Here is a 13452-nt window from a genome sequence, read left to right on the forward strand (position 1 = left end):
GAGTGGGCGGAGCAAAGCGCCGCGCACGTCGCAAGGCGCAGGAATCGAGCGCCGAGACAGCGAGTCCGTGCCGGCGGCGCCGGGTGGGCCTGACGGGGCCGCGCAGCGGGACTGGACCGGGTGCCGAGCGGAGCCGCCGCCATGGGCCTGGGCGTCAGCGCCCAGCAGCCCGCGGGCGGCGCCGAGGGCTTCCACCTGCACGGGGTGAGTCGCCGCCGCGGCACCGGTGACCTTGGCTGGGCGCCCGCACCCCCGCGCCCGGGCGTCCCCTCGCCGGCTGGCTGGCGACTGCGGCGGGTTCCCCGCCCGAGGGTTTGCGCCTGGGTGGCGGGCGATGCCCCTGGCCTGGTGGGAGCCGCCTGCGAGAGGCGGCCTCGCGGGACTCCCCGGACCCCTGCCAGTCAGCGGCCGCGGTCGGGCCCCGCGCGCGCCCCAAGAGCCGGCAGTGCCGGAAGCGGAGCGTTTCCCGGTCCGGCCGCCGGGCTGGCGCTCCTCCCGGGTGAACAGTGCTGCTGGTGCCACCAGTCGGGACGCACCCGTGCACTTAGCACACATTCACGCTCGCCGGCCGCGGGCCGCGCTCCGTGCCGGGCCTGGGAAGAGTCAGCCACGCCGAGGACAGTCGCGGGGCCGGGGTAACCGAGTGGACGCCGCTGCGGGGGAGCCCGTCGGCGCGCATCCCGCCTGTCGCAGAGTCGTGAGGGCTTCGCGGGTAGAGGGCCGGCGCGAACCAGCCACGGGGCAGCGGGGAGCGGGGGGGCCAGGAGAGTGCTGCAGACTCCTCAGGAGAGCGTTTGCAGCTGGAGAGGGTCCCGGCCTTGAGATGGCGCTGCCAGGAGGTGTGGAGAGAGTGGGGTATCTGGAGTCTGGCAGTGAAGGTGAGGAGAGGGGCCCGCAGCCGGATGGCGATTTGTGCCTGCGGAGAGGGAAGGGCTGTAATGCAGGTGACAGGGCCTAGGGGTGCGGCGTCTCTGACCCCGGAGCGCTGCGGGGAAGAGGCGTACGTGCACCCGCCCCCCACTTTCCCTAGTGAAAAGCAGCTGGATGCAGAGGTGAGTGGAGACAGGCAAGTTTGTCGGTTTGTGTGTTTTGAAGGTGGGTCTGTTGCCAGCTAACCACTTGAGAGAGCTAAAGAAGGAGTTTCTTAACACGAAAACCAGGCTGGCGTGGAGAACCCAGAGTTGACAGGATTTGTGCTTGGTAATGGGCTTTCTTATGGTGAGGCACCTGACAGCAAGTGTGGACAGTGCAATGCATCCAGCCGGGAGCGTCTTCCATCAGGTTTGATTAAAGGCAGAGGAACTCAGGATATGGGCAAGAGGAGGGGGTGGGGCGATGATGGGAGCCAAGACAGGAGGGGCCTGCCTGATGGAGAGAGGCAAATCGGAGAGGGACCAGGGATCAGAGGTTGTCAGTCACAAAAACATAGTTTTGAGCTCCTACTCGGTGGCAGGCAGAATTCTAAGGCTCCAGAGATAAAGCCGTGAACAGAACAAACATGGTCCCTGTTCTCCTGAAGCTAACATTGGGATACTGGTTGGGTCTAGAGAGAGCTGAAGAAATACATGGTAGATGGTAATTACTAGTGAGAAAAAGAAAGCAGGCTAAGGGATACAGAATGGTGAGTGGGCGCTATTTTTGATAGAGTGGTCAGGAAGGGCCTCTTCTCAAGTCACATTAGAACACATGCTTCTGAAGGAAGTAAAGAGTGGACATTACAGATATTTAGGGGAATAGTAGTATTCCAGGCAGATGCACCAGCTTGTGCAAAGGCCTCAAGGTGGGCTGTGCTTGTGTGTTTGAGGAAATGCCAGGTGAGGCTGGTGTGCTTGGGTGGTGTGGCCGGTGTGAGGAGGAGACCAGAGCAGACCATGTAGGACCTTGCCTGTTGTCCTGAAAATTTAAGATTTTATTCTGAGATGTAGAGCCACCAGGAGGTTTTAAATGGAGGAGTGACATGGCCTACTTAAATTTAACAACACTGAAGAAAAGCTGTGCTGCATTCTAGGAATATTGGCACCTCAATGTGTGCCCAACACTTTGGAGAAGTCACTCACTGCCTCAACAGTAGTGGCAGATTCGCCAGGAAACAGCCATTAGGGGGCAGTGGTTAGGGGGAGGGCTCTGGGTTGGATTTCCTGGGGTCAAATTACTGAATTACTGAGTACTTGTTCTCATCTGTCATTTTAGATTATTAAAAAGGGTAAATGATACATAAAGCAGGTGAGGTGGTGCCATCCCCTGGCACTCAACCAACCAGCCCTTAGTAGGTGTAAGCTGTGATCCCTGTGAGTTCCATTAGGTTACCTAATTGGGAAAGACAGGGTGGGAGCATTAGGAAAAGCAGTACCTCTAGGGCTGTGGGCAGGCTGTGATGGAGGCCCTTAGGGAGCTGGATGGCAGGCAGTGGTTTCTGCAGGGGGACAGGACAGTGGGCAGCAGCATAGATTTCAGCCGCAGAGCCATAATGAGTGGTGATGGGGCCCAGGTGAAAGAAGTGGAGTGTAGCCAAGCACAGGACAAAGCCACAGGAGAGGGTGGGTGGTGGCCTGAGCCTCTGGACCTCATTAATGATGGAGGGCATCTGACATGCAGTATTTGGGAGTGGGGAGGGGAGTAGGCAGGCACCTGATGTGGAATGGTTTGGAAGTGGCCCTGATCAGGGAGGAACATTGCCTCCAAGCTTTTCCTGAATAATTGTCCTGTGGTTTTCCGAAGATCCCCCCCTTACCCACCCCAAGGGTTAGAGGGCAGGGCTCAGAGCTCCCCTGCAGAGGGACCTGGGAGCAGCTTGCCCACTGGGCCAAGCAAACTAGGTCCAGAGCTGATTTCTGGGCCACACTCACTCCCTTTAGAAGCCATGGCAGCTTTTGAAGGTGACAAAGAGGGGCTCAGTTGGTGATGTTGCCAGAAGGGAATCCTAATTCCAGGGGCAAACCGACTTTGATCTCAGCGATTTGTTCTCAGCCTAGTCTCTGAGCTCTCCTTCAGTTTGGGGAATCCAAAACTGGAGGGGCTGGTGTGTAGCAGGAGCCACGGGGCGTTTCCCATAGGAGGCAGCAGAAGCCTGGGCCCTGTGCCTTCTGGGCTGGGTCTGGCTGCTGTCTACACCAGCAGGTCATCAAGTGCCCACAGCCAAAGGCCTGAGGGTGTGGGCCCATCTTTGGGTCTAGGACCGTGGGATAAAGCCTGCATTGTTTAAGCCAGGCTCTGTAAGTGGGGCTTGGGATGGATTTCTGCCACAGCCTGCAAGGCTTGGTGGTTGTGCTTTTGGAGACAGCAGTGAGCTGCGGAGTTCACAGAGGGCCAGGGAGCACCCCGGAACTGGGAATGCTTCCTGGAGGAGGTGTCCTGTGCAGGCATGGAGGCTACACTATGAGGCTGGTAGGGTAGCTGAGCCACTGGGAGGCTCCTCAGTCCAGAGCCAGGCTGTGGGGATTGGCACTGCCCACTCACTGGACTCCCTGGCTCAGGCCCAGTCCTACCGCTGGGGTTTGCTCCTCTACCAGTGGCTTTTATCGCCTGCTGGACTGAGCCTGGGTCTGCCACCCCAGAGGCTGGGGCCCCCTGGGATCTGGCTGCAAGCTGCCTTTCCCAATCCTCTTTCTGGGCCAGCCCTGGATGTATCCCTCCTGAGGCCTGCCCACTTCCACTGCATGTAAGGGCCCTCCCTTCTTCAGTCTAAACCTTTCTGGTAAACCCTTTTGGCTTTCCAGCCAACCCTAGCCCAGCCCTTGGGAGCAGCATTCCCATAGGCCTCGGCCTGCCTGTCTCCATATTGCCTACTTGGATCCCCTAAGGATGTACTGGGCTATAAGCCACTTCTGGAAGCATCTGCAGATCATCAGAAAGGAGCCATTTTCCTAAGAGGAAAATTTGTGCCTAGGAAGGTAGCAAGAAGACATGGAGTAAACCTTGAGAATGCCCAGAACAGTTCATGCCAGGCATGTGGTCTGGCTTGGGACCCTGGGGGTGCTGATGGTTCCTGAAATGGGGGTGAGGGCTACTTGGAGAGTCCCAGGTTGGCGCAGTGACTGTGGCCTTTGCTGTGGGACAGGTGCAGGAGAATTCCCCAGCCCAGCAGGCAGGCCTGGAGCCCTACTTTGACTTCATCATCACGATTGGGCACTCAAGGCTGGTGAGGTTCCCCAACCTTGCCTCTGCTTTGCTTGTGTGTGGTTGTGTCTCCTTGTGTCCGACTGTCCCACAGGGGGCCCCAGTCTACCCTTCCCTCCCTTTGTTTCTAAAGGCAGTCCCAGCCCTGTCTCCCCTTCTTCCAGGGTTATACTCAGAGCCTGACTGGGGCCCTGCTCAGTGCTCAGCTTCTGAGCTCTCTGGGGTGGACAGAGGACAGATGGCCTCTTGGAGGTGGCCACAAGGCCCAGGGGGCCTGCCTCTTGGGGCGTGAGGGTTATGAGGGCCCTGGCCAAGGGGCAGCTCAAAGTGGGGTGATGCTGTGGACCACGGAGGTCTTTTGCTTGCTTGGTTTTTTCTGGCAGGCTGAGGGAGGAAGGTTTGGCAGTGCTTGGGGGAGGTGGGGGTCCCAGTGGCTGCAAGCTCAACCCTGGTCTGTGAACCTGGCCCATCCACTACCTTGGCCCATCCCCCCACAGTGACCCTGCTGGGGCTGCTGCCCACTGAGGCCCTTGCCCCATCTCAGGCCCAGACTTGTCTAAGGGTCCTAGCCTGGGCATGGGGTGGCCTCGGAGTCAGCCCTACTGCCCCCACAGAACAAGGAGAATGACACGCTGAAGGCACTACTGAAAGCCAATGTGGAGAAGCCTGTGAAGCTGGAGGTGTTCAATATGAAGACCATGAAGGTGCGCGAGGTGGAGGTAGTGCCCAGTAACATGTGGGGTGGCCAGGGCCTCCTGGGAGCCAGCGTGCGCTTCTGCAGCTTCCGCAGGGCCAGTGAGCAAGTCTGGCATGTGCTGGTGAGTGTGGGGTCTGGCAGGGCAGGGTGTGTTGGAGGGATGAGTTTACTGGGGCGGGTCTGGGTGTGGGCAGAGTGTGAGGGTGGGACATGCAGGAGGGGCGGCAGCCCTGGAGCAGTGGCCAGGGAAGACTCTGAGGGCAGGATGTGGTCTCATCCCAGGGCCCCAGAGAGGGCAGCTCATGACCACCGCAGCAGGGTACCTTGCTTCCTGTTGGCTATGACATCGGGCACTTTCCTTCTTACCTTCTGTACCTAGGTTACTTAATTTGAAAGGTAGAAATACTTTCTACTAGAAAGGTGGTTGTACTGCTGGAATGCTACTGATTTTACTATTCTGTCTCCCTCCGTGTGTGTGTGTGTGTGTGTGTGTGTGTGTGTGTGGACACACAGTCATGTGTTGCATAACGTTTCAGTCAACCGTGGACTGCATATATAATAGTGGTCCCTTAAGATTATAATACCATATTTTTACTGCACCTGATCTATACCTGAATGTTTAGACACACAGATACTTGGCGCTGTGTTACAGTAACATGCTGTGCAGGTTTGTAGCCCAGCAGCGGTAGGCCATACCATATAGCCTTGGTGTGTGATAGGCTCTGTGTAGGTTTATGTCAAGTACACTCTATGATGTTTGCACAACAATGAAATCACCCAACAAGACATTTCTCAGAATGTATCCCTGTCATTAAGGAACATGACTATATAAATACTGTTTTTTCTGGTATCCTGTTATATATTAATTGACATCTTAATGAACCTCAGTGACCAAGCTGTCATAGATGTTAGTCTGTTCACAGACACACATGCACACCAGCACCTGTGCTCATTGATGGTATGTAAGTTCTCGAATGCTCAGTCCTGTGGCCTGCTAGAAGGAGGGTACTCTGAACTAGAGGTTGGCTGGTTTGTTTTCTGGCCACTTCTTTTTCTCACTGACTTCTTGGGAGAGCCTGGCCAAGTTTCCAGCCTTTGTAGCCTGCCTTAAACTGCCCATGAGGGAAATGGGACTAGTGATGCAAATTTATTTGCATTTCCCTGGGAGATTGGAGTGGTGGAACTTTCCAAGGCAGAAAGGAATCCTTATTTGTACCCAGTTTTGCCCATTGCCCTCACCTCCAACTCCTAGTGGTCTTTAGCCACATGCCCGCAGCAGAAGCAGCAACATAGTGAGTACCTCCTGTGGCAGGGTGTGCTTTGCTTCTTTTCATGTATTTCTCTGCTTTTCTCAGCAACACTGTGAGTAGGTACTCTCTATCTTTAATTGTGGGGAAACTGGGGCTGAGAGGTTCAATAATGTGTTTACATTGATAGCTGGTATCTGGAGCCAGGAGTTGAGCCCAGGGTCAGATTCCAGAGCCTGGTGCTGAGCCCTGTCATGGTACTGCCCTCTGCTGGGCAGGCTGTAAACCTTGGGGACGGAGGGGAATGGAGGGTGAAGTGAGGGAGGCTGGGCTTGAAGCCCTGCTTAGGAACAGAGGACGAGTGTCCCACTCACTACCTGAAGAGGCAGTTCCCCCTGCCCTTTCTGTCCCGCAACCCCACCTCTAGTAGTAAGGCCAACAGTTTGCGATTCTTTCCTCAGGATGTGGAACCATCTTCACCTGCTGCTCTTGCCGGCCTGCGCCCCTACACAGACTATGTGGTTGGCTCAGACCAGATCCTCCAGGAGGTGAGGAACCCACGGCTTGCCCCTCCCCAGACCCTCTGGAGATGGTGTGAAGAGATGGGTGCTGTCCATGAGAAGTGTCTGGTCTTGTTGAGGCTTTAGTCCTGGAAGCAGGCCTCAGGTGCTATGCATTTCTCACAGTCCGAGGACTTCTTTACGCTCATCGAGTCTCATGAGGGGAAGCCCTTGAAGCTGATGGTGTATAACTCCGAGTCTGACTCCTGCCGGGAGGTGACTGTAACTCCCAACGCAGCCTGGGGTGGAGAGGGCAGGTACTTTGTGGGGTTGGAGGGTGCAGGGCCAGGTGGGTGGGGCCTGACCATTGGGCATGGACCTTGAGAGTTCTGTGGTGGAGATGGAGGAGGGTTGGGCCCTGGGCTTGGGCCAGGAATCCTGAGGCTGATCAGTGTTTCAGAAGTTCCCTTTTCAGCCCCTCATTGCTGGTAGTAGGTGGGGGTAGCAAAGGTAGGGAGGGCCGTGGGACAAGCCCCTGGATTGAATGTTTCTGGCCTTCGGCAGTCTGGGATGTGGCATTGGCTACGGGTATCTACACCGGATCCCAATTCAGGCCCCCAGCTACCACAGGAAGCCACCTAGTGCACCACCACCTTCTGCTCCATCACCTGGTGCCCCACCAACTGATGCCTCACTGCATGATGCCCTACGACCTGGACCCGCCCTGGAGGACTCTTCTCCCCTGGAGACAGGTTCCAGGCAGAGTGACTACATGGAGGTATGTAGGGAGCATCTGCCAACTGGGAAGAGAGAAGACTCGAGAGACTGCTCTTGAGGAGTCATCAGCAACCCTCACCAGGGGCCTGTCTGTGGGGCCTTTGTGATGTGAGAGGCCCATCTACTTCTGAAACCCAGTGGGAGCAGGCGAGCCATGCCTGGAGCAGTGAAACTCACTTTTGGCTTCTTGCCCCTTGGGTCTAGAGGTGAGGGTGGAGGTGAAGCACCAGTTGTCACCTTCATTTCACAGTTGGGAAACTCAGGCTCAGAGATGGGTGCCTGCTGTGCCTGTGAGTTCTGGCAAAGCTGGGCAAAGGGCTGGGGCTCCAGAGCCACAGCCGGTATGGTTGTCTGGCCAAGTCTGCAGGGAAGCGCCGGCCCTCCCTTCATTGCTGATGAGTGGGTCCTCTGAGAGCACCTCTGGACACTGGGCTGGTGCCTGGCGTCTGTGCCAGGGAATATTCAAGGATGTTCTACAAGTATGCCTGAATTCGAGGAAAGCCCTCTCTTCTTGTGAGTCATTGATGGGTCCCAGGCAGCAAAGGGAATGTGTCAGGGGCAGGTGGGCACCTGGGGTTCCTCGTCTGGCTGGAAAGAGTGCTCCCTCTCAATGCTAACACTGCAGGGGAGGCCAGGCCAGGCCCCTCTGGCCTGACTTCCTGTCACCTATAGAAGAAGGAGTGGCTTACTAAGGCCATTTCCTTCCTTCAGGCAGAGCAGTGCTCCTGGGACAAGGGTGGGCTGCTGGTTAAGTTGGACTGCAAAATTCTTCACCTTGAGGCACTGTCCTGATTGTCCCCTACCCATTTCCTCTTCTTCCCTAGGCCCTGCTGCAGGCGCCTGGCTCCTCCATGGAGGAACCCCCTTCTGGGCCTGAGAGTCCCAGCCACACTGCTCCAGACTCTGGTGGACTTCCCCGTTCTATGGAGACTCCTCTTCAGCCCCCACCTCCAGTGCAGCGAGTCATGGATCCAGGTACTGGGCAGGCCCTGGAGAGGAGTGGGCCCCAGGCTTAGGGCTGGACTTTGGCAGCCATGTCAAAACTTTCCCCAGGCCCTGCTGACCCCTCATACCTCATGTACACCAAGATATTAATAGCTGCCTATCATCCAGTCTAGTGTACAGATGGAGAGTCTGTAGTCCACAGAGAAGAGAGGTGGCCTCCTTCAGGTCACACAGCAGATTGGAGACAGAGCAGGGTCTAGGTCCACTGCCACTGTGCTATCCTATGATGCCCAACTCCAGGCCCCTTTTTCCTCAGAAATAGGCAGTGTGAGAAGCTCTTAAGGCTGGGTGAGCCAGGGTGCTGCTTTCTAGCAGTCAGGGTTTTATGCTGGCAAAGAACTGCACTGCCCTCCCCTAGGCTTCCTGGATGTGTCGGGAATTTCCCTCTTGGACAGCAGCAATGCCAGTGTGTGGCCCGGCCTGCCGCCTTCCACAGAACTGATCTCCACAGCTGTCTCAACCTCAGGGCCGGAGGACATCTGCTCCAGCAGCAGTTCTCATGAGCGGGGTGGTGAGTGGCCATCCCTTTCTGAAGTCCTCTGGGAAGGACCCTGGGTTGTTGGGAAGGATGCCCTGAATTCCACAGCTGGTCAGAAGCGGGCCGTCGGGTGGATACAGCCACACCAAGGTATTGGTACACTCCGTCTCCAGTCCCCCATCAAATCGGGACTGGCAGTGGGGGGCTGTCAGTGGGGTTACTGGCCTTAGCACCATGGCCCTAGGTTCTTGCAGTCCTCCTCAGCCTGATCTTCTGTGTTGCAGGTGAGGCTACATGGTCTGGATCAGAGTTTGAGGTCTCCTTCCTGGACAGCCCAGGTGCCCAAGCCCAGGCGGACCACCTGCCTCAGCTGACTCTTCCCGACAGTCTCACCTCTGCAGCCTCACCAGAAGACGGGCTGTCTGCCGAGCTGCTTGAAGCTCAGGCTGAGGAGGAACCAGCAAGCACAGAGAACCCAGATTTGGGGATGGAGGCTGAGGGGCTGGCCAGCCAGGCCCAGATCTCTACCACAGAGAAACACCCTGAGCTGTGACAAGGCCCCGATGACATATCATGAGGCCCAGATGTGGGCAGGCAGCCCAGGCTGCACGAGGCAGTCAGCTCCATGCCCACCCTAGCCCTGTACCTGATCCCAGCCCTGTGTGTTCAGCTTTCTAGGCTACAGCTCCAGGTGATGTGCAGGGACTTCTGCTGACAGGGGCTTCTGTGTCCACTCAAACTCTACTTCTAGTGTCCAAGAGGTGACCTCCAGCATTTATCCTGCCTGACAGTTCTGGCTTTGGGGGTTTCAAACAAGTCTTTCTGGGGTAGTCAACGGCTGGGAGCAGCACCTCAAATTGTTTTATAGGAGCTGCGGTAGGAGAGGAAGGATTCTTTTCTGTTTGAGTGGGGTATGAGGCCTCAGTGGATGGTGAGATGGGGCCATGGGCCTTATGGGAGGACATCTTTTGGCTGTGTACCCTCAGGTCCAGTGCTTGGTCCTGCTTTGGTCACTGGGGCTGCCTAGGAGGCAGCAGGGTCTGGTCATAATCAGTGTGAAGATGAGGTGAGGAAGGGATTGCTGTCCAGTGTTGGCCTGGTCGCTTTGATTCTTCCTGCACAGCTCAGCCCACCCCATCTGTACTGGAAGGGACCCTGGAGTCCTGGGACCACCCCCTTTCAAGTTCCAATCACTAAGTCCTCTGTCAGGTGTCCTTGTCCCTAGGCTACACTGCCACAGTTGCCTCAGGCTGGCCACCATGCCAGTCACAGTAGGGAGAGAGAGGTAGCACACTTGCCCCCAACTCCTGGAGGGAGGGGGGCTGGAAATTCTAGGCTCTTCAGCAGATATTGTGCCCAGACCACAATATTTCTTCTTCCTCAGGGACTACATGCCACAGACCTGTATCCCCAGTGGCAACTTCTGTTAGCTCCCAAACTTAAACAGTGATCTTTTCTAAATATACAAGGCATCTACCCAGCCCCAACAGTGAATAAAAGTTGCAAGTTTAAGGTCACCACTCTAAGCAGTTTCTCACAGCCAGTCCACCTGATGAGGTCTATTCACACACAGTCCCCAACCCCAAGGGGGAATTAGGGGCACAGGTAAGAGTAGGTAAAGATCCTTCTGTTCTTTCCTGTTGTAGGGGAGGAAGCTGTTCTCCCCACTCCAGGTGCCCTTGGAGGTTAAGGCTAGGTTGGGCCGTGTATGCCATCCAGGGATGGCCCCTCATCACCTGAAGTCCTCTGCTGTGCTGACTGGACCCTCACTTCCCACACTGATCCTATGAAAGCTGCCTCTGGCCTTGTCTTCTAGCCTGTTCCTAGTTGAAAGTCTCACCTTTACAGGATTACCTGTAATGCTGGTGTTCGTGCAGGGGACTCGCAAGCTCTGTTAGGTATGTAGGACAAGGACTGTCTGCTCTGGGGGGCACAGACCAACTATATGGACAGAGGGCCCCAAATCAGCAAACACTAAGTTTGAAGCAGAGCCTTCATTTAAAGCAAACCCTTGTCAAGCCTACCAGAGCAGCGGGTATGTGTGCCGAACAGTAAGGCATTGTGTCCTGGATCGTCTGCCAAAGTTCGCAGGAATGCAGGAAGTAAAACAGAATCGCCACAGGACTATTCTGGGGCCAGCTTCCCTTAACACTGTAGCCTGGCAGTCTGACCCAAAGTTGCCCTCACCTGAAGGTTCTGGCTCTTCCTCACTTTTACTTCCCCTTCCCCTATAAGTTGGAGGATAAAATGGGTATCAATGCTAATATTTCCAGGGAGAACATGAAACCAGAGGTTTCTCTCTCTGTAATCTGCTATTAAAGAAAATGACAAATGAAAATAAATGTGTACTACACTTTGAAATATTTTAACTAAAGCCTTTATTCTATACAACTGTGAAATACAGATTTTTACCCTTTTGGCATTGCAGACTGTCAAATTTTCTGGAAACTGTATTACGGTTTGACTGGAGGGGAAAAAAATACAATCATGCTGGGGTTCGGATCTATGACAGGAGGGGATGCAGCCACCCAAGGCTTAGCACACAGGGCAAAAGGACCCAGCAAAATCCATTTCTTTGCTCAAAGGCCCCTCGTGCAAACACAACTGAGGGCTGGTAAATAAGTTTTTGTTGTTGTTTTGCCATTAATTCACAACTATTGCTAAAAAATGTGCACCAAAAGTGCACCGTTGTATCCAACAGATAGAAAGGACTTTTAAAAAAAAGAAGCTGGTTGCTCTCTGAGGAAGGGAGAAAGACCATTTCAGCTTACTGGAAATGTGGCCACGTCTTTGCTCACTTCTTCAAAGGGCAGGTGGCAATGGTCTGTCGTTTCCAGAGGAAGCTGACTAGCAGTGAGGGAACCCTGTCTGCAGTTGTGCGATCAGAATATCTTAAATAGTAAGGTATGGACCTAGGCCCATCAGCTGCCCCCAGCTAAACCTGTGAAGATGTAGAAAAGAAGAAACCTTCCCTACCTCCCTCCCCAGTCCCTGCTATGGTGGAGACAGGCCACACACAGGCTAGGAAGGCAACTGGACTGGAATAAACTGCCCTCTGAAGGCACTTGTGCTTCTGGCTTCGTACAGGAGGCTTGTCTTAACAGTTTTATGGGGGTGGACCATTGATCTACTCTGAATACAAATGACCTTGGGGAGAATCCAAAGTATTTTCTGCCAAAAGTTGAAGTGTTTGTCCCCAATAAGTTACATTCTGTACAAGATCCAAATGATTCTATGAAAACGTTAGATTGTTAGAACAGTGAAAAAAATCTGGATACAGGCACAACAAAAACCTGCATATAAAACTTTGGAAAAACTACTATGTATACTTCCAGGATATGAATATCAAATTAACTCACTATGATCTCCCTTTACTCTGATACCGTAACTTTTAGGTAACATTTGAGTGAAACTGAAATTTCATGGTGTCATGCTGCTCATCCAGAGCAAGAACCTGTGGTCTCAGCTCACCTTGTGGAAATAAAACTGGACACAGTGGAGGAAGGAGTGAAATGGCTGTACCTCCCTCAGGTTGCCGCAAAGCCAGGACATTACGGGAGGGTGCAGCATCGCTAGGCACAGGCTGCGCAAACGCTGGCCCAGCAGGCCAAATGCTATGATCCAGCACCTGGAATTTCAACAGGTCTTCCTACAAGAACACATCTGAGGCAATATTAAAAACAAGCCCAACATTAATCTTTTATTATGAAATGGGCTGGTTCTCAAATTGTGCAACAGCAAATTCCCATTAAAAATAACTGTCTTAAGTGGTGAAAACAATTTTTTTCATATGACAAACTTGGAAAAAGCCTTCTTATCTATTGCATGAATGGAATGTACTCTCTTAGAAAAGCTACAGAGTGTATGGATTTGAAGTTGAAACAGAGACAGATGTGGCCCGACCAACGTGTCTCTAACAAGTGCTAACGGACAGATAAGGTCCTTTGAAACAAAAGGAGGAAGGAAAGTCTGCACTGGCCTGCTGTCAGTCTTCTGTACATCTCGAAAGGCAGAGTCTGCTTGGGGCTCTTCTGCTTTTGCACTCTGCTTCCCTGGGGATAGCTTAATCTACACATGGAGACTGGTTTCTATATTACATCTCGATTAGTCACTTCAATTGAAAGATAATCTCAGTCCATACCAAATCGGCCGTTAGAAGTCTTGCTCCCATTGGGGCTCAGTGGGCTTCCTAGGACTACTCTTAGGGCCATAGAGGAAGGTCGTAAATGAATACCCAGGAGCATTAGCCCACCCTTCACGTGGACTTCTGACGGTAATGGAGGGTGAGGTCTCCACCGCTCTTCCATATGAAGTGTTTCACTGTTCGAAGGTCCATATTTGGATCCAAAACCTGAATAGCCAAAATTAAATTTAAAAATTTCAAAGTCTCTGATATCTAAAACCTTTCTCATTAACTCAGGGACTCTTATCAGGTGATCCAGCTTGCTAACTCCTCCGCTATGCCTGGTATCCAGTTCTTGCTATCACGGCTTCCATGCAGGCGGGAACAAAACTTCCATGAGCTTAGTGAGAAGTGCACCTTTTGTGATTATGCCAGAAACACCAGGCCATCTCTCAGCCATTCCTCTGAGGATACGTTTTTGAGTGCATTTTGATTTAAAAAACAGTTCT

General features: G+C 53.8%; 2 protein-coding genes across 13 annotated transcripts in view; one reads left to right on the plus strand and one right to left on the minus strand.

Annotated features, from left to right (window-relative positions):
• The first annotated feature begins 14 nt into the window (after positions 1-14).
• On the plus strand, positions 15-11181 carry GORASP1 (golgi reassembly stacking protein 1). Of its 9 annotated transcripts, none has more exons than XM_037731283.1 (10): positions 115-204; positions 1458-1568; positions 4058-4138; positions 4731-4934; positions 6522-6608; positions 6747-6877; positions 7125-7338; positions 8162-8312; positions 8680-8853; positions 9105-11181. In XM_037731283.1, the coding sequence occupies exons 2-10, from the start codon at positions 1566-1568 to the stop codon at positions 9371-9373; spliced, it is 1314 nt and encodes a 437-aa protein (XP_037587211.1). In that variant the 5' UTR covers positions 115-204; positions 1458-1565; the 3' UTR covers positions 9374-11181. The 9 variants fall into 9 exon arrangements, with proteins under 9 accessions (XP_037587209.1, XP_017363854.1, XP_037587210.1 ...); XM_037731284.1 differs by having other exon boundaries at positions 186-204; positions 1454-1568; XM_037731281.1 differs by lacking the exon at positions 1458-1568 and having other exon boundaries at positions 15-204.
• WDR48 (WD repeat domain 48) overlaps positions 11180-13452 on the minus strand; it is a 44885-nt gene continuing 42612 nt past the window's right edge. For all 4 annotated transcript variants that reach the window (XM_017508358.2, XM_017508359.2, XM_037731280.1 and 1 more), the window contains one exon: positions 11180-13171. In XM_017508358.2, coding sequence (XP_017363847.1) covers positions 13076-13171 — 96 coding nt within the window. In that variant the 3' untranslated portion in view covers positions 11180-13075. The remainder of the gene's footprint in view (positions 13172-13452) is intronic.

This window comes from Cebus imitator, unplaced genomic scaffold, assembly GCF_001604975.1.
Source record: "Cebus imitator isolate Cc_AM_T3 unplaced genomic scaffold, Cebus_imitator-1.0 Scaffold391, whole genome shotgun sequence".
In the NCBI taxonomy this organism is placed as follows: Eukaryota; Metazoa; Chordata; class Mammalia; order Primates; family Cebidae; genus Cebus; species Cebus imitator.